Source organism: Saccopteryx bilineata, chromosome 3 (assembly GCF_036850765.1).
Source record: "Saccopteryx bilineata isolate mSacBil1 chromosome 3, mSacBil1_pri_phased_curated, whole genome shotgun sequence".
In the NCBI taxonomy this organism is placed as follows: Eukaryota; Metazoa; Chordata; class Mammalia; order Chiroptera; family Emballonuridae; genus Saccopteryx; species Saccopteryx bilineata.
This window is the reverse complement of record NC_089492.1, coordinates 103159256-103174609: the sequence shown is the minus strand read 5'-3', so window position 1 is coordinate 103174609 and position 15354 is coordinate 103159256. Positions and strand designations below refer to the sequence as shown.

General features: G+C 39.4%; 1 protein-coding gene across 8 annotated transcripts in view; it reads right to left on the bottom strand.

Annotated features, from left to right (window-relative positions):
• Nucleotides 1-3443: 3443 nt before the first annotated feature.
• The window catches only part of SOCS5 (suppressor of cytokine signaling 5), a 76931-nt gene continuing 65020 nt past the window's right edge, over nucleotides 3444-15354 (bottom strand). For 7 of the 8 annotated variants that reach the window (XM_066267056.1, XM_066267058.1, XM_066267059.1 and 4 more), the window contains one exon: nucleotides 3444-7215. In XM_066267056.1, coding sequence (XP_066123153.1) covers nucleotides 5593-7203 — 1611 coding nt within the window. In that variant the 5' untranslated portion in view covers nucleotides 7204-7215 and the 3' untranslated portion in view covers nucleotides 3444-5592. Of the gene's footprint in view, nucleotides 7216-13380; nucleotides 13447-15354 lie in introns of those variants that run through there. The other variant, XM_066267055.1, reaches the window with a different exon arrangement.

Here is a 15354-nt window from a genome sequence, read left to right as displayed (position 1 = left end):
CATTCGATTGCCTACTCAATGTCTCCATTGGCATAATAAATAGGAATCTCAAAACTCAATCTACTATCCAAGGCAGGAGTCAACTGACACCCTCAGATGTGCTCCTCCACTAGTTTTCTGAAATCTTAGTAATGAGATTACCATCCTTGCTCAGGTCAAAATTGGTCTTTGGTTTCTGCTTCACATCTAATCCATCACCAAATCCTTTCAGTTTTACCACCAAAAGGCATCCTGAATCTGAGTTTTCCCTCTGACTGCACCTCAGTCCAGGCTCCCGCCTTCTCTCACCTAGTCACCAAGTTCCACTTTCATAAATATGACACTCTGAAGTGAAAGTAACCATGAGAATCGTGCTACCTTCACTGGTTTCATAATCCTGAGCAAGGTTCAAGTGCAGCTGCCCCACAGCCTGTTTGAGAAAGGTATCCTGTGGAAGGTGAACTCAGCCAATTGTGGGCAAACTGGCCCCTTCGCCTTCACTCGATCAGTGCAAGAGCTGTGCAGTAACTTTCCCAAAACCTGAGTATGTGTGCAACTTACTGGGTAGCAAGCCTGGTGATAGTGTCAGAGGAGTGTGATTCTTTTAAATGTTAAAGATGTATGTGTAGAAAACAAAAGCAGTCTCCCTTATTTTGCTCCACTATAGCTTGCTCTGGTTCCCAGAGGAATATAAAGCAGCCCGTGTCACTCCCCTACTTAAAACCCTCCAGTGGTTGACCAACATACTCAGAATAAAATTAAAATCCCTAAGGATTCATAGTCCTGTGTTCAGGTCCTTGCCAATCTCCACAACCTTAGTTCAGGTCCTTATCGTTCCTCCCCACCCCCTCACTGGACTCCAGACTTAACATTTTCTTTCTCAGCACACAAGCTGATTCTTGTATTGAGACTTGATTGTTCCTTTCATCAAAATGCTCCTTTATTTGATCCTGGTCATTCTCTTCTCACCACTCAAGGTCACTCAAGGTGACCCTGTAACTATCTTATAGCTCAATGTAGAGCCATCACCTAAAACAGTGACTGGCACATGAGTCTTCAATATTTGTTGAATGAATTTGTTTAGTTTTTAGACCAGGGTCGGGCTCATGAGCCAGATGTGGCTCTTTTGATGGCTGCATCTGGCTTGCAGTCAAATCTTTAGTAAAAATAATAATGTTAAAAATATAAAACATTCTCATGTATTACAATCCATTCATTTCCTACCGCTCATGTTCATGGTTGCAGGTGACTGGAGCCAATCACAGCTGTCCTCCGGGACATCAAATTTTTATTGGATAATGCGTAATGTACACGGGTCGTTGTATGACTCTCAGAGAATTAATTTAAAAATATGTGGCGTTCATGGCTCTCTCAGCCAAAAAGGCTCCCGACCCCTGGTTTAGACTCTCTAAAGAGAGTCTAAATATGCAATCAAGCTTCCCAGGCACCAAAACAGTTGTTCCAACTGATCCATACTTTGCAATAGCAAGTAACCCTTCACCTATCTCCAAACCAACCAACCATCTCCCACAGAAATCCCATCCCAAACTCCTTAGACCATACCATTGGAAAAGTCCGTGTTCTGTAGCAGCTGTTGCAAAATATATGAAATAAAACCTGAGCCTCATTGATATGTAACTTTTATGCATCCAGTTTGTCCCCTTTGGAAACCCTTGACCTTCATCAGCCCTGTGTGTGCAGTTTTATCTAAGTTCATCTAGTAAAAGTGTACGTGTTGGGGAGTAGAGCAAATGAACTGGTGTAACTGGCCCCATGTTAAAACACTCCCAGGAGGAGGATGCTGTCTCCATCTCTTTCCTGAGAGTGTCCTGACTCACTTACAACCTCTTCCCACTACCGAAAAACAATTTTATAGCTGTCTTTGCCACCAAAATGAGTGATCTAGGACTAATCTCCATAAAACTTACCAAACTACTGTTTAGTACTAGGGAACAATGAAAGCTTGGGATAAAAATGGATAGCAACCAGGTCAAAATGTCAAAAATGTTCATAAACTTTGAATTTTGTCAAAAGGAAGCTCTAAGCCCTGGCCGGTTGGCTCAGCGGTAGAGCGTTGGCCTGGCATGCAGGGGACCCGGGTTCCATTCCGGCCAGGGCACATAGGAGAAGTGCCCATTTGCTTCTCCACCCCCACCCCCCTCCTTCCTCTCTATCTCTCTCTTCCCCTCCCGCAGCCAAGGCTCCATTGGAGCAAAGATGGCCTGGGCGCTGGGGATGGCTCCTTGGCCTCTGCCCCAGGCGCTAGAGTGGCTCTGGTCGCGGCAGAGCGACGCCCCAGAGGGGCAGAGCATCGCCCCCTGGTGGGCAGAGCGTCGCCCCTGTGGGCGTGCCCGGTGGATCCCGGTCGGGCGCATGCGGGAGTCTGTCTGACTATCTCTCCCCGTTTCCAGCTTCAGAAAAAAAAAAAAAAGGAAGCTCTAAAGTTAAGTATCAATTTTTATGGTTCAAGCCATTATAAATCTTATAAAAACCTTCTAATAGTCTGTAAGAAAAAAAGATCAGTTGTGGGGTATAATTACTTGAGCTAAATTTTTGTCTAAAATATATCAATTTAATTATGAGTTAATAACTATACCAAGCAGTTCTGTCTTCAAAAACTTTTTTTCTTTCTTTTTTTTTTACTGTTTAACTAGAAAAGAAAATACTGGTGAATGCATTCTCTTTGTAAGGTGATTGTATAAACAAGACTAAGAGTAGCAAGACTAAACTTTAGGTACAGATAACCAAGTTTGAATGATACAAATATATATATATATATATATATATATATATATATATATATATATATATATAATAGAATAAGGCCCCTTATCTGATTTTAAATCAGATAGCAATATTATTGTCTAAAGTAGTATTAACATAATAAATGTATGTGCGTCTGTGTACATATATGCATATATAGACAGAATAAATGAATGAGTGAAAGAGTAAGAATATACATGAATAGAGCAACCTGTATTTGGATTCTTCACTTCACTATGAAGCTGTGCCCAAACCTCTGAAGAAGTTTTTGGTTGCTATTAAAATATACTTCAGAAAGACCATAAAAACAAAATTTAGTTGACAGACTAAAATAGGGTTCAGAAGACACAGTGAATACAGACTTAGGTGCAATTCATGCTGGTGATTTTTCTTTTTTAAAATGTAAGCTGCTAATTTTTAAAGAAAATTTTAAACCAAAAGTTGCATATTATTATTACACACAAACTGAAACATAAGTGACTTTTAGCACAGTGTATACATGCTTACAGAAACTCAAATATTTACACATTTAAAACAATATCCATTTAACATATGAAAATTCCGAAATACATAAAAGCATTAATACTTTCTATAAAACTACAATTAGATCATTTGCTACAAGCATATAAAACATCAAGTGCTTTCTTGGAGTTTCAAGTTACCCCTTTAAAACAAGATTTTACTTGCATATATAGTCTGTCTCCAAAAAGCAGTATGGACTTTTTATTTCCAAGAGGTTTATCTTCCAGGTACATTATAAGCTCAAGAAAACGAACTCAACAATTATGCAATATAATTATGTCATAACAACTTAATTGCACATAATACTTTAAAGTAGGTTTGGATGAAGTTCTCAAACACTTTGGTATATGATCTTCAGGGACTTCCATTAAAAATAACAGGAATTCTAAGTCCCTTTAATTCCCATTTTGCTTTAAAATGGACAAATCTTTGGTTAAAGTTCAACATTTTGGGCATTTGTTAATTAAAATGGTCCCCAAACCATCAAATGGCACTGATGTATTAGTTCACAAGACTTCATTTAACCTGTTTCTGGTGCAATAGGAGGCTACAAATACTCATTTACTATGACATGTCATCATTGGTAGTTTCAATTTTTCACTTATAAAGCAGAGAAATCAATAGGGTTAGTCATTATTTCTCTGTTCATTTTCTGTATAGTAATTTGCAGTAACTACAGATACTGTTCCACAGGACATGTGATTATGATTGTTAAAATGTATAGCATTAAATTTAGAGTTAGCTTACTCAGAATAAGTCAGTATTAGACTGTACAGTAATTCTGCATTGACTCTAGTAGGTTGTTAGGTAAAGCTTATTTAAAAACCCCAAACCATTCCATTTACAAGAAAAATTGTTGCAAATGTATAAAACAGCACATATACAAGAACACCAAACATACTTTATTAGCACAAAACAGAAGCCATACAAGGCATAGCAAGCAGAAACATACATTAGCAGTCAAAGGGTTAGTGTTGCATACAAATATAAAATATAGCTTTTCTTTTTTGTAGCCTTGGCAATAGCCATCAGGATGTAAAATAACTTTCTGTAGCAGCAGGTAAGGAAACTAAGGAGCACTCACCAGTGGCACAGGGCACATAAACAAAGACACAAGAATGGGTTCGACTACTTTAGTGCAAATGTCTAGGACAGAACTGTAAATTCAGTTCAATACTAAGAGAAGCAAACACTAGAACTTGGTATTACTTCCAAAGTAGCTCACTCAAGTAGTATTGCATACTATTCTAAGTGACAAAAAGGTGCTAAGTAAAGTTATTTACAGATACAAAGGTTGTACAGTATCCTTTAAATCTGCAATTTTAGGGTTCAGATTTTCCATTAAAAATGAACTGCACTGAAATTCTATAAATTGTATTTAAGCAATTCATCTATGAGCATTTACAAAAGGATAAATACTGCCATCCAAATTATTACAGTGTAACAATAATCTCAACATCAGCAACCACTGTAGTTACTACTTATGACTTGTTTGGGCATCGTCTAGTCTCATTTCCTTCACGGATCACAAACTCGTCATGGGCATAGGAAAAGATCCAACAGTAATGAATCAACAATTAGACTGCACATGTCAACTTTAAAAATCACACACAGGACTACCTTGCAGCAGCTATTCCCACTGTATTTTAAGTTAGAGCACTCATTAAAAAAATTAATACCTAAGGCCTTTAAATAAAATTCTCCTACCAACTTTATATATCTGAAATTTTAAGAACTACTAGTTAGAAAAACTGGTTTACTTAACAGTACCTTTTGCAGAAGAGAAAAGGAGACCCACTATAAACTATCAACGCTTAAGTGAACTGCACTATGCCCTTGTGGCCACAAAACTGCATTTATTTTTTCCTAAAAGGAAGGCAGTCTTTAGTTTTTGGACTTCCAAAGCTTGATTTATAGTAACTACAAACATCACTACTTTTGGAAGGTTATAGAAAACTTCTTAGAAAAAATAAAAATTTCAAACATTAGTCACACTATTGAAATACCCATCCAATATTAACAATTTGTTCTTCAGTAAGAAATAGAATTTTTCATAGCAAATGCCCCAGAACTGCCTCACTCTATTACTACAGCCATTCAAAACCAGTTAGCTAGATTGGAAAATGTTTCTGTAGCCTTACTGAACACCTGTAGTTCTGTCCTCTTGTCTCAATAGGCACCGAGTTTTTCTGAGTAAGTAACAGCAGATTGCATCTGACAGATACTAACACTAAGCTTATATACTGTACTGAAAAAAACCTAACATTGATATGTGTGCTTGCTATAGGTGTACTGTCTGATACACAAGCAGATATAGGACGGGAGAATTTACTTTGCCTTGACTGGTTCTCGCTCTAACCAGCGAACTCTAACTTTTTGTTTATAATGATACTCTTTTAAAAAATCCTGTAACATCGACGGTAAAGGGAGCCCATCGATGCCATCGTATGTAGTGCATCTGCAGATTACTGCACGGCAGATATACTGCAAGCTAAAAGGGAAAGTCCTATTTAGTGAGATAGTAAGCAATGGTTCAAAAAACATGCAAGAACTGGGATCTTTATAATGTTCCAAAAGTCCAGTGACAGTGGAGGAGTGAAATACACACGGGTCGTGAGCATCAAAACTAAAGTTGTGATTCCACTGTTCAATTCGGGCATGCAGGGATCTGTTGTAGCGACGGAAGCTCACAGAGAAGAGGTAGTCCTCTTGAGCAGAGTCCCTGAGCAAAAACGTGCCTTCAGGTTTCCCTTCCAGAAGGGCTTCTGCTTCGTAACGGTCCATCACTCCCCAGTAGCAGGGATTGCCTGTGATCTGAAGCAAATCGGGCACGAGGCAGTGTATGTAATCAATCTGTGTGTGGACTTTCCAAGCTCCCTGTCTGCTCACATGGGCATGGCTGTCTCCAGACACCTGACGCTGCTTCTGCCTACGGGACTGCAAACACAGTGTGGTTGTGTCCTCTTCTGGGTCACAATTAGCTTGTGCAATTGCAGAATTGTCCCCACTTATTTCAGTCATTCCAGGAGCTAACTTTGGTCCCAGTTTATATAATGGATTAACCTGTGCAGTGGCTTCAAATGTATGTATTTGTGCGTTGGGAGGGGGGTCCACCCCTTCTTCAATACTAAGCCGCCTTCTCTCTCTAAGCCTATCTTCTTCATCTTCTGTAGAAACCAAGGATGGATCAAATGTATCAAAAAATGTTGAATGTGGGCTCACAGGGGCTGTATGCTGCTTAATCAAATGCCATTTTTGGGCTAAATCTGAGCCTGCAGGAAAAGGGCATTTCTCAAGCATTAATTCAGAAAGGTGTATTTTTCGTTTATTAGAAAAGAGAGGCTTTGATTGTTTGTTGTAAGTTCTCATGGGAAAACACAAGCCCACAGTATCCTGCAACCTCTGCCTCAGAGAGCGACTTCCTACAGTTCTGCTGGAAACACTGTCCATGTCGTGCACGGAGCTCATGCCGTATCGCCTCTCTCTCCTTTGAAATCCACTTCGAGTTCTACCAAACTTTTTATCATTATCCAATGAACTTTGAGTCTTTGTAGAACAGGAATGTTTCTTCTTCCCACCCCATGGAGCATGTCGAGAGTAGGAATCTCTTCTTGCAAGTCTTGTTCCTGGGGTGACACACGAATCATTATCTTTTTCAATGCTTATTTCAACAATCTGAGGAATTTCGGTGGCACAGTTTGGGTTTCGCCTTGAAGCATTCTTTGAAGGGCTCAATCCCAGTTGTAAGGCAACATTTTCTCTTAAGGGACTGCTTTGTTGCTGAGGAACTGTGTCGCCTATGCTGATGTTTCTCTCTTTGACAGACAAACATCTGTTGGGGTTCATGTCCGCATTTTCACTACGGTTTCCTCCCTCATGACTGAAGAGATTCTGACATCTGTATTTGAAGTTATTCCACATTTTCCCCACTTTATCCATTGATTATAAGATCTAAAGACAAAACAAGAAAAGGAGAAAAATAAATTAAAGTGATATGTGAAAACAGAAAAGGCAGACTTCAACCCCCTTCTCAATACTGGAAATTTCAGCCATACTGGTCAAGAATTTGCCTTACATTGCTAAAGGGATGAGGCAAACAATCTGTCTGGTAGTTGTCAGGTCACCAGGCCCTTTTGTAGCACCACATTATCATTCAAGCTAGTCCTCACTTTCCATTTCCTCTCAGAACACTCAGAACTCAGGGAAAGGAAATCAACTCTTAATTAAACTCTGGTTTCTTTTGCCCATATACCAATCTAATTGCATTATGACATCACCTCCTTACTCAGAATAATTTAGATGCTTGCCTCAAGTATGAAAAGGGAAAATATATTCTGAATTGTTGAAACATATCTGTATTCAATTTCTCAAAAGTTACAGCAGTACTGTATCTGTTACACATTAGAATTAAAAAACCTTTAAGTAGCAATATTCCTCATTTCACTTAACAATTGCTACTCCACTCATTTAGCAATCTAAAGCTTATTCAATCTTCCCTCACCACCCTACAATGTGTCAAATTTTACCCATGATTTTGAAGAAGCAGTCTAAGTAGAAAGGAAAATAAGGAAGAGAACAAAATATTTTGGTTTAAATGGAAAGGTGTCTTTAAGCTTCTCAATTCTTAACCTGGAAGAATTTGGAAGAAATAGAGCAATAGAAAAAAGTTATGATACTGCAGTAACTAATAAAATAAAAAAAATATGCAATTTGGCATCTTTATTCTTGCTCCTTTAAAAAACTCTAAAGTAGTTTATGGCACTTTACAAATATTTTAAGACTACAATTTTTGACAGGCAAATCGTGTCTCACTCAGGAACCTAAAAGTCAATGTTAGAGGAAATGGAAAAACCTGAACTGGCTAATAAAATTCTAGGTTGAAAATTATTTACCCTCAGAATTTTGAGGGCATTACTCCACTGTTCTAGTAGCTTCTAGTGTGGCTGTCAGAAAGTCAAGTATCATATCAATTCCCAGTCCTGTTAATGTTAATGTGGCCTGTTTTTACTTCAAAAAAATTTGAGTGGGTCTTTTTTACATTCGCGGCATAAGGTCCTTTCAGTGTCCTTCCCACCGCCCTCCTGCCTCTCTCTTTACAGTGCTTTCTATTAGATACTAGACCTCTTAGATTCATCTTTTGATTATCACATATTTTCTTTTCAATATTGTATTTATTTTCCTTTTCTGTTGTCTGGTAGATTTCTTTGGCATCACTTTCTAACACTTTTAGCTCAGTTACAATCTTTTTGATCACAGTTTTAATTTCCAAGACCATTTTCTTATTCTTTGAATGTTCTTTTTAGAAGCATCCTATTCTAATATCTCATTTTGCTAAAGATACAAATATTTTTCAATGTTTTCTTTCAATGTTTAAAATATTATCTGTTTCTTCTTAGCACCATCCTTAAGTCTTTAGGTCTCTCTCTTTTTTTTTTATTTTAGGGGCTTTCCACAAGTGTCTGACGATCCCTGGCTATCCACCAGCACTAATCTGCTAATCAGAAGCTCTGTCTGCTTTGCGGTGGGTGAGGGGGGAGGGGGGAGGTTGCTTGTAAATTGGTTGGCTTTACTACAAGGCCATGAGGCAAAGAGTTTTTTTATTAGGGAATTATCAAAAGTCAGTATCTATAAGTCTGTCTTCTGGCTAGCTCATCTCAGACAGAAATGATCCAATCTCCTCTCTGGGGCATACAGGGGTGAGCAAAAGTAGGTTAATGATGATAATAATAATAATAATAATAATAATAACAATAATTACAATAATAAAAATAAATAATACAAGAATAAACTCTAAACTGTATTTTGTGTACTCACAACTACCATAGGGCAAGGGAATAAGGGGTCTTAATCTTAATATTCAGACTTTTGCTTAAGTCCCTATTTTTTTAAAAGTGTCCTTATTTATAAAAGATATCCCAACTTCAGCTATGACTGAACCTCTTAGACTGAATTTCTCCAAGCTCTAACCTCTAGTTTCATGCCAGATAAAGGAACAACAGCCTTCTGGCCACTCAGGGTACAGGAGGCCCAGTGGGAGTCCGATCCATACAGACTTTCAACCATTCCTGTTCTCAACTCCATACTTCACCCTTACCTTCTGAGGTGACAGGTTCTTGTAATTTCTAAGCCAGCAGTGTAAACTGGTTTGCTTTTTAACATACTCGTTTGCAGGCACTTAGACCACTTTTCTCAGTTCTGTTCATTTCTAGCTACCTGCTTTTACCAAAAACTTGACCAATCTGGCCTACTACTGTCTTCTCTCATTTGCTTTCTATAGTACTTGTGAGTTTATGCCTTATGCCTTTTTAATTTCTTTAGTTTTAGTAGGGTTCCAGGAGGGATTAAAGATAAAATGCCAATGTTCAACCAGACATATTTAAACTTGAAAAGTCCCCTGTTCACTGTTAAAGAGAAATGATACTATATAATCTGCCACCCAGACCAGTGATTCTTTCCAAATGGAAAACAGGTATTTCTGGGATGAGGGACCCACACAATGACACTGCTGCACAGTCACCTAGAAACTACATGATGCAGAGCAGAGATCCTCTCCCAAGGGACTGATTTAATCAGTCTGGAGGGGGCACGGACATTGCTATTTTTAATGAGCTTTGGGTGATGCTCCAATGGTAGCTTCAAAAGAGAGGAGTAAAGGATAATGCTCTCTGTATTGGGGTGTGAATAATACTAAATAAAGTATGTGCCACAATCTCATCCTCATTTCTCATCTTTTTTATTTTTGCCATGTATAGAAGAGGCCTACAGAATTTTAGGAGAGACCTTCTAGAGCAGTGACTCATAATACCTGTAAAAAAGAGTCCCTTTTTCCTTAATTTCACAGACTAATTCTTTTATAAGATATAATAAGAATAAATTACAGAATGTAAAAAAAGATGAAATACAAGTGTGTTATTAAACAGACATAACCGTCAAATTGCTATAAAACATTTTAAATGCTTCCTTTTAATTTTTATATCTAACTTGTCAGAGACTGGTAATGAACTTCAGACTGGTATCAATTCATGGCCCATACTTTGAGTAGCTCTTGTCTACAGCTGTGCTGTCCAATACAGGTGGACATATATGGTTCAAAATATATTTCTTGCCCTGGCTGGTTGGCTCAGTGGTAGAGCGTCAGCCTGGCGTGCAGGAGTACCGGGTTCGATTCCCAGCCAGGGCACACAGGAGAAGTGCCCATCTGCTTCTCTACCCCTCCCTCTCTCCTTCCTCTCTGTCTCTCTCTTCCCCTCCCGCAGCCAAGGCTCCATTGGAGCAGAGTTGGCCTGGGCACTGAGGATGGCTCCATGGCCTCTGCCTCAGGCGCTAGAATGGCTCTGGTTGCAACAGAGCGACACCCCAGATGGGCGAAGCATCGCCCCCTGGTGGGCGTGCTGGGTGGATCCTGGTCGGGCGCATGCGGGAGTCTGTCTGACTGCCTCCCCGTTTCCAACTTCAGAAAAAATAAAAAAAAATTAAATTAAATTAAAAAATATATGTATTTCTTTTGGACAGTACTGATCTATAGAGCAGGGGTCAGCAAACTACAGCCTGAGGACCAAATATGACCTGTGGTCTATTTCTGTACGAACCCACATTAAGAATAATTTTTACATTTTTAAGGGGATAGTAAACCCCCCCCCCCCACACACACACACAAAGAACAGTGACAAAGACCACAAGTAGCCTAAAATAATTCCATCTAGCCCTTTACAGAAAGTTTGCTGACCCTGGTCTACAGTATGTAAGATTACAAACCATACCATGGTAGACATTAGAGTAGCAATACTCAAGAAGTCCAGAGTCTTTCTTCACCATGTTTACAACATACATTTGTGAAGTTATCTAATATTTCTTTGACAAGCAAATTATACCTGAAAAATGACTTATTTATTTATTTATTTATTTTTAAAGATAATTGTTTCTTTATTCTTTTTTTTTCTTTTTTTTTTTTTTGTATTTTTCTGAAGCTGGAAACGGGAGAGACAGTCAGACAGACTCCCGCATGCGCCCGACCGGGATCCACCCGGCACGCCCACCAGGGGCTACGCTCTGCCCACCAGGGGGTGATGCTCTGCCCCTCCGGGGCGTCGCTCTGCCGCAACCAGAGCCACTCTAGCGCCTGGGGCAGAGACCGAGGAGCCATCTCCAGCGTCGGGGCCAACTCTGCTCCAATGGAGCCTCGGCTGCGGGAGGGGAAGAGAGAGACAGAGAGGAAGGAGGGGGGGGGGGTGTGGAGAAGCAAATGGGCGCTTCTCCTATGTGCCCTGGCCGGAAATCGAACCCGGGTCCCCCACACGCCAGGCCGACGCTCTACCGCTGAGCCAACCGGCCAGAGCCGACATTTTTATTTTTAATATTATTTTTTGTTCAGTGAGAAGGGGAGGCAGAGAGACAGACTCCCGCATGCACCTTGACCAGGATCCACTTGGCAAGCCCACTATGGGGTGATGCTCTGCCCATCTCGGGTGTTGCTCTGTTGCTCAGCAACCGAGCTCTTTTTAGGGCTGAGGTGGAGGCCATGGAGCCCCATCTTCAGTGCCTGGCACCAACTTGCTCCACTCAAACCATGGCTGCAAAAGGGGAAGAAAGAGAGAAAGAGAGAGAGAAGCGAGAGGGGGATCAGGAGAGAAGCAGATGGGCGCTTCTCCTTTGTACCTGACTGGGAATCAAACCTGAAACATCCACACGCTAGGCTGATACTCTACCACTGAGCCAACTGGCCAGGGCCATGACTCTTTTTTTAGATAACCAAACTTAAAACCACTTATTTACTTATACAGTTGTATGCGAGTTGAATAAACAAGTGGGACATGCAGAAAACAAGTAGGCTTGTCAGGTTAGAAAAGGCAGTTTCTAATACTGAAACTTGAGTCAGTTTTATAGAGAATTTCTAATGTGAATACTGTTGATAGATTGCATCGTGACAAAATATTCTAATTTAAAGAAAGACTATTATGCTTCCACATTCCTTGGGAATAGAGAGTGGAATTTTCCTTGATGTGGGAAATTCTATGTGGGTGGCTGTAACACTGGGAATAAAAAAAATTCTGATAATGATTCATAGAAGAGTCCATGTAAGAATCAGGAAGGCATTTCAACTACTTTAATATTCACAATGTCAGTTTTGAGGTTCTTTGTTTTGTTGTTAAATTTTAGTAAATATGTTTAGCTGAAATCTTTTAGACCTAAATTAAAACTCTATTACTATATATAATGTTACCTATGGCTAAAAAAGTGTTAAATTTCAATTGTATTGATTGTAGAATAAAAGTTACTTATCTATTACAATCTTTTAGATTTCCACGCCTGAATAGCTATCCTGTAAACTATCCAGTACAGGACTTCTGGTCAAGATGGCAGCTATGTAACTGCAATACTTGCCTCCTCCTACAACCACATCTAAATTACAAGTAAGTTATAGAACATCCACCATTCCAAATCACCTGAAATCTGGCTGAAACTAAGGCCTACAACTAGGAAATTAAAGAAGAAGCCACACTGAGACTGGTAGGAGGGATAGACACAGAATGGGCTGGTCCCACACTGTGTGTGGCAGATAAAAATTGGGGGGTATCTCAGCTACAGAAGTCCCCCATCAGGATCGAGAGGTCCCAGCCCCACACCAGGCCCCTCAGCCCAAGGTTCCAGTACCAGGGAAAAAAGTGCGTAACTTCTGGCTGTAAAAACCAGCAGGGACTGAGGCTGATGGGGGCAGAGAGCTGCTGGAGTCCCAGGCAGCTCCTCTTAAAGAGCCTGAGCATGGACTTACTCAGACTCTTTCCCTCTGAGCTCCAGCAAAAATAAAAAAAAGAATCCAAAAAGATTAGGGTAGTGTAAAAAGCCTCTGCGACAACCTTAAGCAGACCAATATTCACATCATGGGGGTGCCATAAGGAGAAGAGAGACAGCAAGAAATTGAACATCTATTTGAAAAAATGATGACAGAAAACTTCCCTTAACCTGGTAAAGGAAATAGATATTTAAGTCTAGGAAGTACAGGGTGCCCCAAACAAGTTGAACCCAAAGAGGTCCACACCAAGACACATCATAATTAAAATGCAAAATGTTAAAGACAAAGAGAATCTTAAAAGCAGCAAAAGAAAAGCAGTCAGTTACCTACAAGGGAGCTCCCATAAGACCGTCAGCTGATTTCTCAACAGAAACTTTGCGGGCCAGAAGGGACTGTCAAGAAATATTCAAAAGGATGAAAACCAAGGACCTACAATACAACCAAGATTACTATCCCAGCAAAGCTATCATTTAGAATCAAAGGACAGATAAGGAATTTCCCAGACAAGAAAAATCTAAAGGAGATCTTCACCACCAAATAAATATTGCATTAAGAAGAAAAAAAAAATAGAAAAGGAATAAAAAGATTAAAAAATATAAATAAAGTAAATAAATACACATCAGCAATTGAATCTTAAATACAAAATAAACAAGCAGACCAGAAACAGACTCATAGATACAGAGAACATTTTGACGGTTGCCAGGTGGGAGGAGGGTTGAGGACTAGGTTAAAAAGGTGAAGGGGACCTGTGGTGGCGCAGTGGATAAAGCGTCGACCTGGAAATGCTGAGGTTGCCGGTTTGAAACCCTGGGCTGCCTGGTCAAGGCACATATGGGAGTTGATGCTTCCAGCTCCTCCCCCCTTTCTCTCTTTCTGTCTCTCCTCTCTCTCTCTCTCTCTTTCTCTCTCTCTGTCTCTCCCTCTCCTCTCTAAAAAAAAAAAAAAAAAAAAAAAAAAAGGTGAAGGGAAGAAGAAGTATAAATTGGATGCCCTGGCTTATGGCACAGTGAATAGAGCACCATTCCAGAGTGCTAAGGTTGCCAAATGGAGCTTTGGGCCATGGATCTCAGGGTTGCCGGCTCTATCCCGACAGTGCCAGCTTGACCTCCAAGGTCACTGGTTAGAGCCCTGGTCAGGGTACATATGAGAAGTGATCAATAGCACAGTTAAGTGGAACAACGAGTTGATGCTTCTCTCTCTTTCAAAACAAAACAAAACAAAAATTGGTAGTTACAGAACAATCATAGAGATATAAAGCACAGCATAGGGAATACAGTCAATAATAGTCTAATGACTATATATGGTGTCAGGTGGCTGTGAGATTCATCAGGATGATCTCTTAGTAAGTTACATAATGTCTAATCACTGGGGTGTACACCTGAAACTAATATAATATTGTATGTCCACTGTAATTGAAAAATAAAAATGATTTAAAATTGGGATGGGGGGAGGATAAAAACACTGTCCAAAACAAATTTCTAAAAATCATTTCTTCCTCCAAGGACAATCATAATTTAAAACTGGTTTTATAATGCCATTTGAAGTTAAATAGCTTTTGTTGAAAAATGATATGCAACAATATAAGCAATAAGCCAGAATTATGGAAAAATTAGAGGTTAAATTCCATTACTAGAAAAATTTATATACATAAAAATATTAAAAACTATAGTCAATGGCCCTCTTAATGCCAAATTATATCTATTACAAAATTTCCACAAAACAAAATAATTGAAATAGTTTTCAGGAGGGACATAATCCATACTTTATAGAAATAAATGAATTCAATAAGTTTTAAGACTACATGGCATGCCAAAGTGGTTAGAGCAGTGGTTCTCAACCTTTCTAATGCCGTGACCCCGCAATACAGTTCCTCGTTGCAGTGACCCCAAACCAAAAAATAATTTTGGTAGCTACTTCATAACTGTAATTTTGCTACAGTTATGATTCAGAATGTAAATACCTGATATGCATTATGTATTTTCCGATAGCTTTAGGCGACCCCACCGGGATCGCGACTCACAGGTTGAGAACCGCTGGGTTAGAGGAAGACTATGACTTGACTCAAATCCCTCCTCTACAGTTTAGTCTATCTAGACTTCTTAGTCATGATACCTTTCCAACAGAGAGTCTTTCAGTTACAGTAACAAAAAATTGGGACACATGGATTGAGGAAAGTGTTTCTGTGCCAAATTTAGGTTACAAGTAGCAGTTTAAGAGTTTTAGTTTCTGACTGATACTTTGATGGCATTTCAATAATTTTTTAAAAAATGATAATGCAATGTTAAATATTACTGTCCCAG